The sequence below is a fragment of the Hoplias malabaricus genome, chromosome 4 (assembly GCF_029633855.1).
Source record: "Hoplias malabaricus isolate fHopMal1 chromosome 4, fHopMal1.hap1, whole genome shotgun sequence".
In the NCBI taxonomy this organism is placed as follows: domain Eukaryota; kingdom Metazoa; phylum Chordata; class Actinopteri; order Characiformes; family Erythrinidae; genus Hoplias; species Hoplias malabaricus.
In genome coordinates this window covers 57,045,025-57,059,860 of record NC_089803.1, presented here as the reverse complement: position 1 = coordinate 57,059,860, position 14,836 = coordinate 57,045,025, and the positions used below count along the sequence as shown (strand labels likewise).

General features: G+C 38.7%; 1 protein-coding gene across 4 annotated transcripts in view; it reads right to left on the bottom strand.

The window, feature by feature from the left end:
- Window positions 1–397: 397 nt before the first annotated feature.
- Window positions 398–14,836, bottom strand: part of cald1a (caldesmon 1a) — a 60,737-nt gene continuing 46,298 nt past the window's right edge. For 3 of the 4 annotated variants that reach the window (XM_066667971.1, XM_066667973.1, XM_066667972.1), the window contains 8 exons: window positions 13,136–13,276; window positions 10,343–10,386; window positions 10,063–10,138; window positions 9,098–9,235; window positions 8,882–8,977; window positions 6,498–6,566; window positions 3,797–3,833; window positions 398–1,573 (listed from right to left, as the gene is read on the bottom strand). In XM_066667971.1, coding sequence (XP_066524068.1) covers window positions 1,560–1,573; window positions 3,797–3,833; window positions 6,498–6,566; window positions 8,882–8,977; window positions 9,098–9,235; window positions 10,063–10,138; window positions 10,343–10,386; window positions 13,136–13,276 — 615 coding nt within the window. In that variant the 3' untranslated portion in view covers window positions 398–1,559. Of the gene's footprint in view, window positions 1,574–3,796; window positions 3,834–6,173; window positions 6,218–6,497; window positions 6,567–8,881; window positions 8,978–9,097; window positions 9,236–10,062; window positions 10,139–10,342; window positions 10,387–13,135; window positions 13,277–14,836 lie in introns of all 4 variants that reach the window. The other variant, XR_010802202.1, reaches the window with a different exon arrangement.

Sequence of the window (14,836 nt, the reverse complement as noted above, 5' to 3'; positions counted from 1 at the left end):
GTTTAGTGTACTACATTTCAAAATCAGTGAGTAACAATACAAGGCAGAGATAATCTGTTTTTTGAGTTTTTATACAAGCATTCAGAGCACACCAGGTTTTTACATTGATCTCTTTATTGCAGTTGCTGAGTCAATGCTGTAACATTTAAACAGTTGTTCCATATGACAATACAGGCTACAATAAACATGGTCAAAGTTTTGTAGTAGTGTGACTTGCATAGAGTTAGCCTGATACTAAACAGAACTGTTTATATTCAATGTGGAGAAAAACAGAGGATACAACAGGTAACTTTGCCACATGAACGATTGTCAAACCTAAGACCAGAACACGGAACTGTTCACATTTTAAACATCAATCACCATCACATCATCAATGATGTTGGGAAAACAGATCGTATTTCCACAGAAAAAATCTAAAATTACACATGCTCAGTCACGCAACCTGTGTAAACTGCTAATCTCACAGGCCACTGACTATCAGCCCACCATGTCCAACTCTGTAGTTGCCAAACTTGAATAGTGTTCTACTCTAAATGAACTGGTGCAGAGTAAACAAAAACAAAAACAAAACAAACAAGCAAACAACAGAAACAATATTGGTCCTCAGTAATGGCTCTGTGCTTTTTTAATAATAATTATGGCAAACAAAGCCTAACTTGTAATAGAGTAAGCATTATATGCAAAGAAATGCTTGAGAAAGTCACAGGTCTTTTTTTTTTCCTTTTCAGTTTTTCATTTTGGTCAAGAAGTGTATGTTCCCTTTATTCAGTGCAGAGCGAAGCTTTTGCATCCATTAGAAATCAGATATATGATGGTGACTATACTGACAGAGAGTCAGTGAATGAAAGAAAAATGGAATAATAATCATGGAATGTCTATAATGAGTTTGAAATGGATTTGACATAGTATATCAGGAGCAAAAGCTAGGACATCCTCTCATATAAAGCGGCGACATATAAAATATATAGTTAATTACAAAACATACATTATGTGCTATAACATATATTATTAAGACCATAGTTTCACTATTAAAAATGTGTCATTATGACAAATGTAAAAAATACACTACTCTATGGGTGCTCAAATTCTGCCCTGGACTGGTGAACATGAATAAAATACCAATGTGTGAAGCTTTGCTTGAATTATAAATTAAAAGGTGTGAGGGGTGACTATGGGAGAAGAGCTTTAAACAAAACAACAGCAACATGTTTAACATGACATGAAATACCATGAGACGTTTAAATAGGCTGCATCTATCCTTAAAAAAAAAACCAAAACAAATATAAAAAAAAAATCCTTTGGGTTGTATGGGTCACTTTCTGTGTATGCACGTCTATCTCAGACTACTTTCTAGAATAAAAAAGGCTTTATGCTAAGCACTACACTGTAATTAGGACTATGCAACATGCAGGGGTAAAAATAAAACCCTGCTCTTTCTCTCCTCTGAGATGTGTGGGCAGTAGGAAATGCAGAAGATTATTTTTTGGTATGAGTAAATGCATATAAAAAAGGAAGACGGTGCTTTCTCTTGGTCCCTGGTGCTGTGGCTCCTTAAAAAATTAGTGGCCCATTCCTGTAAACATAAAAGAACAAATATGTTAGAAAGCAAGGATAGTATACATCACACACACTTATGATGCTGGAGTCTGAGCATGTTTCCTCAGTTGTTTCAGTTGTAGATTTTCTTTTTTTGTATATTTCTTCCCCTTCACAAAACTGTGCTCTTTTATGAGTTGTCTTTTCACAGGGGACGAATGTGGACAAAACATGCATTTATTACTGTCTCAAAGTTGAAAGCCTTAAATGATGACCGGTTTGATGCTCTACTGTGTCTGGCATGATTACAAAGAGTCACATTTTGTCCTTGTGTTTTAATGATGTTTATGAAAAAATTTGAGCAGCAGTTTAAAAAAGAGTGATTTTTTGTTAAAATGCGATAAATCTGAAAAATCTATCTCTGTTTTCTTCTGGAAAGGCCAATGTTGATTGGGTGTTAATTCTTGGTAAATCAGACAGAAGACTGGTGCTAAGTAGGCCTCTCAACCAGCGTGCTTATATATGTGTGTTAGGCAGCACTGACTGAAGAAACATGGAGTAGCTGTAGAGTGTTGAATGCTCAGCAGGTTTTGGCCTTTGCACTCCTTTAAATGACTAATGTTTGGCAGGTTTTTGTTTGCCCTTCACTCTATAAAGAACTGACCTATCCATGCTCTGCACGCAAATGTGATCTACTACTACTGTAACTACTACTGCAAGACTGAACATATGCTACAGAGCCTTGGTAAATATGTTATCTAATATAAAGGCAAACCATATCAATCCTAAAATGGTCACCTTTCACACGCAAACAAAATGAATATCGTCTGAATTATGCTCCTTAAACTATTCATATTTTGACAAACAGTCATTTGAGCAATACACATTTTCATTATTTTTTTTTGGTTCAGTGAAGCTTGACATATCTCAATGAATATTTCACAAAATAATATTTATGCGGCTGAATGACGGATAGATCATTTATAAGCTTACAATAAAATAATATTTTGTTATAAGCTTAAAATGCTAAAAATCTTACTGTGTTTGTCAGACAGCATTGGTGCATTTTATTTTATCTCACAGAGAGTCAACAGACATTACATTATATGATGCTGCATTGCTTTTAAACTCCCTGAATCTTTTTCTCATCGATCTTATCCAGAGGCAGCAGGGGCAATTGAATTCCTCCCTCAGCTGTTCCCCTATACTTGCCTATGTGACGTATTAGCATGCTAATCTTTTGCCACCTTGCTCAGTAATGTGTCAAACAGGCAGCTGCTGCCTCGGACTGAGCCTAGAATGCAGTGGGAGGAGGTGAGGAGGCAGGGCAATGTGTGTCTGTGAATGTACCAGGAATGTTTTGCGATGTGGGGACAAAAACCTCTTTATACACTCGCACTGTGGGGAATTCCCCTCCTTGTGATTACTATCAAGCAGTTCCCACAATACAGCCAGGTTAGTAGTAGGTATGGTTAAGGTTAGGGTAAGTCTTCACATTATTAATGAAAATCTATGTAATGTCCCCACAATTTACAAGAACGTGTGTGTGTACGTATGTGTGTGTTGAGAAAGGGTTTATAAGAACCCACAGCCCATTATACAACCATGTCCGGCATGCCTGAAGGCCACAGCGTCCGCTTCAAGTGGAACAAAAGGTGTGCTTTTGAAATAGAACACTATGCCACAAAGGCATGTTAAAACGCTGCGACTGATGAACGAAGCAGTGATGATTTACGACTGGCCGGGCCCCAGCAGCCAAGGTGCGGCAATGGAATTGTGGGATATGGGAGCCACAAAATGCAAAAATGTACATGGCACTAAAATTACACTGCTGCATGGCATTGTAAGAACATATACAACACAGAATAGTGTGCAACAATCAGAGATCACACTTAATTTATTCAGGCAGCTCAAGCATTTAAATAAATAATAATTATTAGATAGAGAGGGAACATGATTCCTAATAACCAAGCAAGACCAAGGAGACCACCACAGCTGTCAACATAAAACTTAAAGCTTTTGCTGTGAGACAGGAGAAAATCAAGCTCCACCCTTATATCAGATCTGAGAAAACATCTACAGGTGTTTCTGTCAACCCTTCCACTGTAAGAAGACCTCGTAATTAGTTTTCTCTGGCTGAAACATGAATCACTTGTAGTTAATGAGCTTTTTTGGCTTTTGCACATGGCTATCCATGGTTCATACCTTGAACTCTGAGGACACACAATGTTGCATGGATGTGTTCTGCATTCTGACTTACCGTTGGCAAAAGATTTACTCTCTCCTCTGCTTGTTACCTGGATGAAAAAATAGAGTAAATAAGATGAGCACAAATAGGTTAGAAAGACCCAGGGGACAGCAATGGTCCTGTAGTAAGGTGTCCTATTAGGGGTGAGAATCTGCAGTTTCTAAATGTAAAAACAACACTGTTTATGCTGCTCTAAAACTCTCTGTTACTCCCACGGTAACATTTATTTATTATTTACACTTATGTTCACGAATGCAGACACAAGTGTAAAAATAAAAGTGAGGTGGACTGGTGGCTTTGAGAAATTTTATTAAGCAAGACCACAGAGCGGGGTTCATGTACAATCTTATTTTCCATTCTCACACACTGTCCTGACTGCTTACCCCCCCCCCCATATCCATAGATGGTCTTGTTGTTTTCTACCTTAAGTGTGGCCATAACCATGGCTTTCCCTTCATTAGCCCCTCATTACATAAGCATTAACCACAGCTCAAATGGCTCTGGCCATGAGTGCAGCGTGTGGCTAACCACGGCCTTGGCCTGGCCTTAACATGGCTGCGGCATGCCAGGGCTGCTTCTCTCCAGCCTGCCAAAGATAGAGCTGTCCAGATAAATATCGCTGCTGTCTTGCACTATCCGAGCAACAGCATCCCTGAACAAACATATGGCTTCACACTGGAGACCGTGGGCTTTGGGGCTTGCCTTTTAGCTTCAGCAAAGTGGATAAAGCTTGATGATAGCTGCTGAACTGACTGCTGTTATATGTGTGAAAGTGACTGTGTGTGGTTCTGAGCACATAGACATAGATAAAATAGACTTTTAAAGAACATCCTGCAACTAATGTTGTGTGGGAAGAGAACAGCAGAAAATGTAAGAGGGCAAGAATCTCAAGTGCTTGTGATGCTTGTCTAATACCCATGATATAAATCCTACATGGCCAGTGCTGGGCGCTATTGATTTTAGAACATCCTGCAACATCCTCTTGTTTTGGTTTTAAAGAATAATGAAAATCTAAAGCAAATAAACATCAAATATATATATATATATATATATATATATATATATATATATATATATATGGATACAATAATAGATGTGTACATATTCAGTCAAAGGAGATTTACCACTGATTTCCCCAAGTACAGAGGAGCATGTCATGCATCTTAATGGTAGCTTAATGTTAGTTATTTTGTAGCATAGCCTACAGACTATATACAGGTTATGAACACCTAGCTTGCTAATTTTCCAAGTCTGTCATAACTATAAATGAGTTGTATTATCAGCTAAAATATTATCCATCTGAGGTCACATGACACAGTTGCCTGGATATTTTTGTTTGGTGAACTATTCACAACCAGGCAGTGAACATTTTAAAAACTCCAGCAGCACTGCTGTGTCGGATCCACTCATACCGGCACAACACATTAACATGCCACCACCACAGCCACAGCCAAACAGTATCTAATTCTGGTTATGACTAGTGGATTCTATATATTACACACAGAGCTTTTGAGTGTGATTGTACTGCACTCCCATCTCTGTCATTTACACAGAAATTTCTTATCCCTTGCGAATCAGATTATAAATTTACACGCAACCAGTGATAAAATGATATTACACGTCCCCATCACTAATCCTGTCTGAATAGGGCTAATAAGCCCTGAACAAACCATAACAATGGAGACAACTTCACACAAGTGTACACAAAAGAGTTGTTCCCCTTCCTTGAAAAATATTCTGCTTGACTCCTGTTGTTTTAGGGTCATTCATCATAAATTTAACAATTTTATATGAATGTAAACAAGGATTAATCATAGCTTGATTATCAAAACGCAGGTAAATGGGGGAAAATTTTTCACTTTTTTTCAATCATTTAGATGAAAACAACTACACTTAAGGAGCTTGTATAAATAATTTAACATCAAAATACATTAAATGACTTGAAAAATAAATGATACTGACTCTTAGTTTAACACAATTCATGAGACAAACTCCTTGTGTGAAATGTATATAAGGTCTCATTTGATGTTCTTGATGATCAATAAAACGATCTATAATGCAAACCTAGATATCATCTGATACAGATCTGTTGTTTATAAATAGAATTTACCAGGACATTATGCTTTATTAATACCGCCCAGCACTACACATGTTGCATTAAACAAGCAGGAGGCTTTGGAAAGTGCTTGCAGCTCCTTTCAGTGACTATCAAACAGCCAGCATCCCATAAACCTTTCTTTTCCAAGGCTGTGAGAGCAAGAGAAACACAACAAGACAAAACAGGGAAAAGTCAAAGCAATTACAGCACATAGAGAGTGAAGCTGTCTTGTGATAAGTGCATGAAGTTGACAATCATTGTGCACCCTTTTTGTGACAAAGCAACATTTACCTCCTCATGGAGCCCAAATCTGAAGACAACTAGCAGGGAGAGGGCTTTAAACAGAAACACACAGTGTTAAGTGCTCAGCTCACTGGCACTGCTCACTTGCTTATCTCTCTTTATCTTGGAATACTGCAGACATATCGACTGACATGATGGCTTTAACAAAGCGGGTAATGTCCCTTCACGGCATACCATGAGTGTTACAAAAAAGCTAGCTGTTTTCAGGATAAAGAAACACTTTAGAATATTCTGGGGGGTGAATGCATGTTCTGAGTACAAGAAAACATCTCTATGAGTGGCAACGAATGCTACTGACTTGTGGCTTGTTACCTTGGCAGCGGAGGAGCCTTTGTTTTCCCATAGACTGCGTTTGCTGGTCACGTCGCCAGGTTTCAGGTCCTGGGGAAGAGAGAAAAGGCAGAATATCAAAAGAAAATGGGGGCAAGCACTAAGCATGCACACACTGATATGCACATACATATATATGGTACACACAGTCAGAGCTACAGGAAGCATGCGGAAAGAGTGAGAGTACCATGCAGATGTTTACTCCTACCTGCCTCTCAGCACAGACAAAGAAGAAGAGACAGAAGAACAGTAGCCCAGATGAAAGCAAGGCTAAGGTGTTGCTCTACGCAACAGGAGGGAGAATTAGCTAGCACAGGAAAGAGGATAGAGAGATAGAACTCAGAACATTGTGCATTCAAGTTTATTACATCCAGTGCCTTCCTTTGAAGTTAAAGTCCTATACAGAACCTCAAAGTATAGCACATGCCTGATAGTCAGATTAAGTTACATTATGATAGCTATACACCGATCAGCCGAAACATTATAGCCACCTCCTTGATTCTAAAATCACGGTCCATTTTCACAGCATTGCTGTACCTGATCCACTCAACACAACCAACACAACACTAACACTATGTCAGTGTCACTGCAGCACTGAGAATAATCCAGCACCTGCTCTGTGGTGGTCCTGTGGGGATCCTGACTATTGGAGAGCAGTGAGAAAGGGGGCTAAAAATGTATGCAGAGCTGTAGAGGGACTGCAGTTTGTGTGGAGATGAGAGAATGGACAGTGAATTGATTGGAATATACACTCTGAGCATAAGAATTCAAAAGATGTCAATACTTTTCAAACTAACAGCCTTTACATGTAATACTCAATGCGGAAAATACCATTGCAAATAGTTCCTAAAATCTGACCATTCATTCATTCATTATCTGTAACCCTTATCTGGTTCAGGGTCGCAGTGGGTTCAGAGCCTACCTGGAATCATTGGGCGCAAGGCAGGGAAATACACCCTGGAGGGGGCGCCAATCCTTCACAGGGCAACACACACACACACACACACACACACACACACATTCACACCGACAGACACTTTGGAGTCACCAATCCACCTACCAACGTGTGTTTTTGGACCTTGGGAGGAAACTGGAGCACCCGGAGGAAACCCACATGGACACGGGGAGAAAACACCAACTCCTCACAGACAGTCACCCGGAGCGGGAATCGAACCCACAACCTCCAGGCGCTGTGTGACTGCGACACTACCTGCTGCACCACCGTGCTGCCTAAAATATCTTAATTGATTTTAATAATTTTTTCCCAAAGACCTTCAGGGTCGAAGCGAGAAAGGGTTGAATATTCTAAACTAACACAGAGAATCACGTCTTTTGGGCATTGTCTTAAAAAGTGTCTCCCGTTGCCATGCCAGCAAATTTCAAACTGTCCACTAGGGGTTGCCACTGCACCATTTTTTTTTGTATTGCAAGGTTTAGGTGTTGCATACGAATATCATAAACTGATTTTTAGTTAAAAGGCAAATTAAAAAGCCATAATATACAGCACCCACAACACTGCAACTTAACAATTACTGATCAAAGTCATATCCACTCAAGGTTTTGATTTGGCTGAACAAAGCTAAAAAGAGGGAGTTATGTATGTAAGTCAGCTCTGACACATCCAGGTACAAAAGACATTTAATCATCTTTTTTTGTGCTTTCTTCCATTTTGGCTCTAAAATGACTGCTTTTAACGATCAAACTACACCATAAGTCTACTGTGTTCTATGGCTACTGGATATGTGCTTGAACTTCAGAAGCCTCTTTGTGTCATGTGGCCCTCCTGTGGTTCTCCTGATGGAACTCAAGGGTCAGAGGTTTAAAAAAGCAGAACATTAGATATAGGGGTTTTGAGAGAGAGAGAGAGAGAGAGAGAGAGAGAGAGAGAGAGAGAGAGAGAGAGAGAGAGAGAGAGAGAGAGAGAGAGAGAAATAAGTGTACTCTTAAAGCTCTGGTCTATAAAAAGTCATTTGAAATCACTCACATTATCTATATAAAGTGTAGAAATGTACAAAATGGTGTGTCTGGAGAATGGCACATTTTGTACCAGTGCATAAGTTATTATGAAAAATATTAAGTCTCTTAAAAACGTCAGTACAGTGTGGCATCACTATACTAGCAAGGCATGGAAGACCTCCATATAATGTTGGTCAGTCTTCCCAAATGCACATGTAACTTAAATATCTGTTTTAAAAACCATCTCCCTCTCTTTGACAAACCAATGCCACTAGATGGCACCAATTCTACAGTCTGTTATAATTGTGACTGTATATAACTCTGGCCCTAATTTAACAAACAGTGTCCTGGGGCCTTGAAATGCTGAGTCATTTTGTAGTAGGTGGGGTTTGACAGTGCTTTGCGCTTACCGCAGGTCTCCCTCCTGACATTTTGCCTGGCTCTGGAGTTTTATTCAGCCAATCGTTTATACGGCCGGCCACGCCCACCTTTATCCCAGCTGCATCCTGTACAGAGGAGAAAAGAAAACTGTGTGGGTCAAAAGTCAAAGTACCAAACTGAGCAGGACATTGGTGTGAGAGGAAAAAGGGTCCATCTGTCCAGATGTGTGAATGAGTGTCACTGACCTTGTTGCTGGACGGTGTGCCGGTGCCAGAGCTGAAGACATTGCCCTTCTCCCACATGCTCTTAATGTTCCGAACACCATCAGATACCATGGGCAGGTCTAAAGCAGCCGCCCGGGGTGAGCGTGCATCCTTATTAGTCTGGAAATACGGAGAGAGAAACTATGAATGGCCAGAATTACAGCCATTAATTGTCAATATATTCAACAGACAAAGTTTTACTCTTTTATCCTAATGTAGCTCACCTCCCAAGACATGTTTGCTTTCTGAAATGAGCTCTACACAAACTGCATAGCTAAAGCATCAAAAGCTTACCTCTAGTAGCACCCTGTAACAGAACGACACTTGATGATACTCTATTATCAATATAGTTTTTCATCTGTTGCTCTTTTACAGAGAGAGAACATTAATACATTTAAATGACTCATACAGTGGTAAAAAAAATTACTTTAAAAATTTAAAAAGGACATTTATCCATTATTTTTCTTGCATTTTATATTTTCTCCTGAATTTCTCTTTTACCATGCATTGGTGTGTGTATCTAAAAAGAGCCATGATTCATTTTCACATTACCATTTAACGACTTCTCAAAGTCCCTTAAATATAATCAGGTTGTTTTATTACTGTCCCTTTTAAGAAAAAAAAAAACCCCAGAAACTTTGGTTGTAATGGGTGGGGCAAAACTGTTGTCAGCTGAATACATTCAATGATTACATCCTGTTGTATTACTGTACTTGTATCATACTGCTGTTTTCCTACTGTTTTGTCCTTCCCTGAGCCTGAAGAATGACACTTTATTCCAATGAGTATGAGCTATTGAGCAACAAAATCACAGTCCACTTAACATTAAAAAATCAGTTCCACTTGATATAGACCTTTTAAAAAGACCTTTTTCTCATTTTATTCAGCCTCCTGTAGCTCTGTATATTTTCTGAAAGGCTGTCAGTGTAGTGCTGGGTAGAACTCACCTGCACAGCAGTGGTGTACTGCTCCAATCTGTTATCAATCTTTGACACGACAGGAGAGTGAGATGCCTTCACAGCACTGACACCACAGGAAAGCAGACACACATACACGTAGATTACACCATACTGTGAATCTTTATCAGGATGTAAGTATGAACCTACCATACACCACATTATTTTAATAATAAAATAATCACACAGTAATATTATTTGAATGGAAATGTGTAATCGTTTTTCAATGCATGTGGTTTCAGTCAGAATGGACAAAAAGAACATAATGTACCTTTTCTGGGCTGACTTGTTGAGAAATTCTGCCCTTTCACCAATCTGGTAAACAGATCAGACAATACAGTCATATGTTATAGGCCTCCATGAAATTTAAAAATGTTTTGTTGAAAATGAGTGAATACATCCATGCACAAAACTATCTTATGCACATTCTAATGACAATTAAAGCTTATTTCCTGAATTTAACATTGGAGAGTAAATGCGTAAAAGCGTAAGCAAATGTTATGTCATATTTTATGTCACATTTTTTACAAAATGTTAAATCAGCAAATAAACAGAGTAGGAAAAACTAAAGGAAAAAGACAACCAACAAACAAACAAAAAACCCTAACAAACATGTAATTTGACCAAGAGTGTCCAAAGGCAGGTCACCGCACTGGTCATATGGAAAGACACACAGACACACTAGCTCGCTGTTGGATTTGGCTACTCTAAAAGACCAAGAGACTAGTCTGGTCTTTTCAAGCTGAAGTTGTCAGTGGGCCAGGAAAAGCAGGGCCCTTTTCAGGCCGAGTTCTCTGTGGGAACGCGGCCTGTGTTTATGATATACGACAACAGGGCTAAGAGGGGGGCAAGTGTTCCTGGGACGCCCAAAAAAAAAACAAAAAAAAAAAACACACACACACACACACACACAAAACTGTTCACCCACTCTTCCCCAGCCACTCTCTGTCTCTATCACCCTCTCTATCCCCCAAAGTTACTGAATGTGGGAGTTCCTAAAATACTCTCTTCAGGAAATTCCCCATTCTCTGGTATGTTTAAAACAGCTCGGTTTGAATGTGGTTACAGTAATCCTATTAGTCTAATGACCTTCCTGCATTCCCTCCGAGCCCACATTCTAAAGCAGGCAACTCCATTTTATTCCATTCTGTTGTTTTAGAATGATGGGGTCAACAAAACAGGACACAAGCAAACCATGGGCATCTTAGTCTTAACACAAGGGCAAAGTCAGAGGTCACTCGTCATTTATTATTTATTTTTTTTTTTTGTGAAAGTTCCAGTTGTGATTATGTCATAAATTACAACATGTAAATTTTTCAGGAGATATTTCTGAGTAGAATAATCATAAGAAATCTACTTCATTAAGAAAATAATGGTAATAAAATAAGGAATTAAGATTGTTTTGGCTAATGAATCTACATATATAATTAGGGAGACATTTGGAGGTGTCTAAAAATAAATTGATTGACAGATTTTAAGGTACAATTGCAAGCAAGTCTACTGACAAGAGACAAAGATGTAATGAAAGCAAAAGATGGAAAAATAAATACTGAAATAATAATACATTTAGTTGTTGAGGATATTTTTGCAATTTTCTTTTAAACATTTGCTTTCTTCTTTACTCCTGACATTGAAAAATCTAAATAACTTATACCTGTTTTGTTTTTTTCCAATGAAATAAAATGAAGAATGGTCTCTGACTTTTACATATTTTGACTCAAAATATTTTGGATCACTGGATGCCACTGATCCAAAACCAACTCATCTAAATCAAACGAAATGATATACATTTCTGAAAGGAATTGTATAAAGGTCAGGAATGGGATGAATTAGTATTATGACAGGAAATCAAATCGCACACAAGGTTCAAACAGCATGCATTACATACAGTGAACATGATGACAAAGTAAAGCTGTGGGCAGAACAGACACACGGTTAGCATTTACTGAAAACACAAACTCTCTCAGACAAAACGTGCAAGTGTCACGCCATCGAGAGTGTGGCAGATTGGAGAGGAGATGTAGTTCACTAAACACACGCTAACTGTAATTGAATTGCTCTCAGTTTGTGGAAAACCAGCACAGACTCTGACCACAACATAGACCATAACAAGATTACCACACTGGAGCAAAATGCATGTACTACAAATGGCTTCAAACAGAACACGCAAACACACACACAAACACACACACACACACAAAACACACACACACACACAAACACATACACAAACACAAACAAACACACACACACACACACAAACACACACACACACACAAACACACACACACACACACACACACACACACAAAACACACATTTTTCTTGGGAACATTATGCTAGTATGTTGACCTTCACTTCAGGAGTTCATAGACCGCAACCCAATTGATGAAGCACAGTTCAGAGGCTGTTGAAAACTTGATAGGACACCTAGCCTTCTTTCGAAATCTTGGGTATGTTTTGCTTGGTCGAGTTTGCCTGACTATAAATGTGAAAAATAAGATTGTACCATTAAGTCTGATACAAACAGTGACTTCTTTACACTTCTCTTTATTTAATGCTTTGAGCTGATATGCAAACTACGTGTTGAATGATTAGACGACGTACATCAGTTGTGTTAATTCATAATTTTGAATAACCAGTGCTCTGAATGAACCGAATAACTGCTTGGAAAAATATTACATCTAAGAATAAAGGAAGCATCTTGTGCATCTTTTAAACTATAGCAGATGTATCACACTGAAGGGTGTATCTCACGCTGTAGCAGATTTAAACAAGTGACCAGCAACAAATTCTCTGAATGGATCTCCAACTAAATTCTTGGCTTGATTAATTTAAACTAAGCAAAAGTTTGAATAAGTCTGAATAAGAGCTGATAACAAAAGGAGATAAACTGAGTATGCAGTCATTCCCAACATAGTGCTTTTGTTAATTGTATCTACATGTCTACAAAGAAATATAGCACAATGTGCACAGCTTTCATTATAATTATATTATGTTATAATTCTACGCCCAGGAGCTGACGGATTGTCCCTGAAGCCGGTCTGGTGAACTGGGAACTGACCTTCAGGGAGGATCCTCTGGGGCTCACACACACAAAGGGCTTCCTGCCGTCTCCATCCACTTCTTCCCCAACCTTCTGCCTCCGCTCTGCTGCCTCGGCTCTCCTCCTCTCTATCTCCTCCTTCATCCTCCTCTTCTCCTCCTGCAAAAACAGCAATACATACATCACCACTCACGTAAAGCTCCTTTACTGACTACTGAGTTTTGAATAAACATTCAACATTTTGGATTTCAAAAACATAAACCAGAAACGGGTATAATGCTTCTAATAAAAATGGCACTCAATAACCACATAGTTTTAAAGTAATTAGTGTGAAACTGTTATCTGTGTCTTAAATGATAGACAGAGTTGAATATAATTGCCTCATAATTCAAAAACGTGAAGAAAATCTGGAACAAACACTGAACAAATATTCAGAATGGCTCATATTTTTAAAAAAAGTAGATGATCAAAATTATTTACAAGTAGATACTTACAGAACATTACCTATATTTGAATAAATTTTTGTTAGAAATGGCATGATATCACTGTTTGTTTAGTAAAGAAGGTAATGTCAGTCAATACCAGCACTATCTATTTAAGAATGGCAAAGATGATCATTTAAACAAATCATGCAAAATCTACTGTAATAAAATGGATAGTTCTGCTCCTAAAATCTGTTTGGCTGAGCCATGTTTGAAGCCATTGTAAAATACACAATATACGCACAGATATGAACACCTCGCAACATCTGAATTCCATGTTAATGTGCTAGTGTATTAGACATAGCCAGTTTTATTCAGTTCTCCCAGAACAGTGTGTAATTGTAAATAAACATATCTATGAGCTGAACATTGATATACTTTGCAATATTTTATATTGATTACTGTTTTATGAAAGCAGTAAGACACTCAAGGCTATGTTTTACAGGTATTTTGTCTTGGTGAAGGAAGTTTTAGGCATTCTGCTTGACGTCATGCCAAAAACAACCTTCCCTCTGATATAATGGCATTAACACATGGCCTCTCGTTGGCTATTTGTAATAAAACACTCTAAATTTGGCCTGTATCTGATTCTGCACTGTCTGCAGATATTGGTAATGTACTGATACAAACCACTGATGCAAACAATACTGAAGCCATCTCTGCTCTTTCATGTTATGAGATTCCAAACTATTGAACAGTAAAAACTGGCTTGAAATCATGCGGCAGTGAATTCCATCTCAGCTGGGGAATCACAAAAATGCCTTTTCAAGCCCACAACCGCTCTTGGCAAGCCTCTCTGCCATCAGAACGAGGCCTTGTACCGTCTAATTACTCATTTTTTATTTATTTATGTCGTCTTTTAATTAGGAACAAGGAAGGAATTAACATTACAATGGTTAAACAGGACTGGACGAGGTGAGCTGACCATTGTGCATGGCCCAGGCTCAGGGAAGGCCTGCTCAGTGCTGATAGCCCGTGTACAGCAAAGGGAAATTTGCATAATGCCGCTGAGGAATACGGCCAAGCTATCGCATATGAGGCGGACATTTAAACGATGTCATTCTGTAATCTGAAGCACACACAATGAAGGCATTTGTTTGAATTTGGGCCTGGGTTCATGCAGCAGCCTACTGACAGTGACAGAATGCAATATAGCGGATTTATGACCCTGCTGTGCACAGTCATCACAGTCAGAGGACACATCCAAAAAGGAACATGTTCTCATATGCTGTCATGT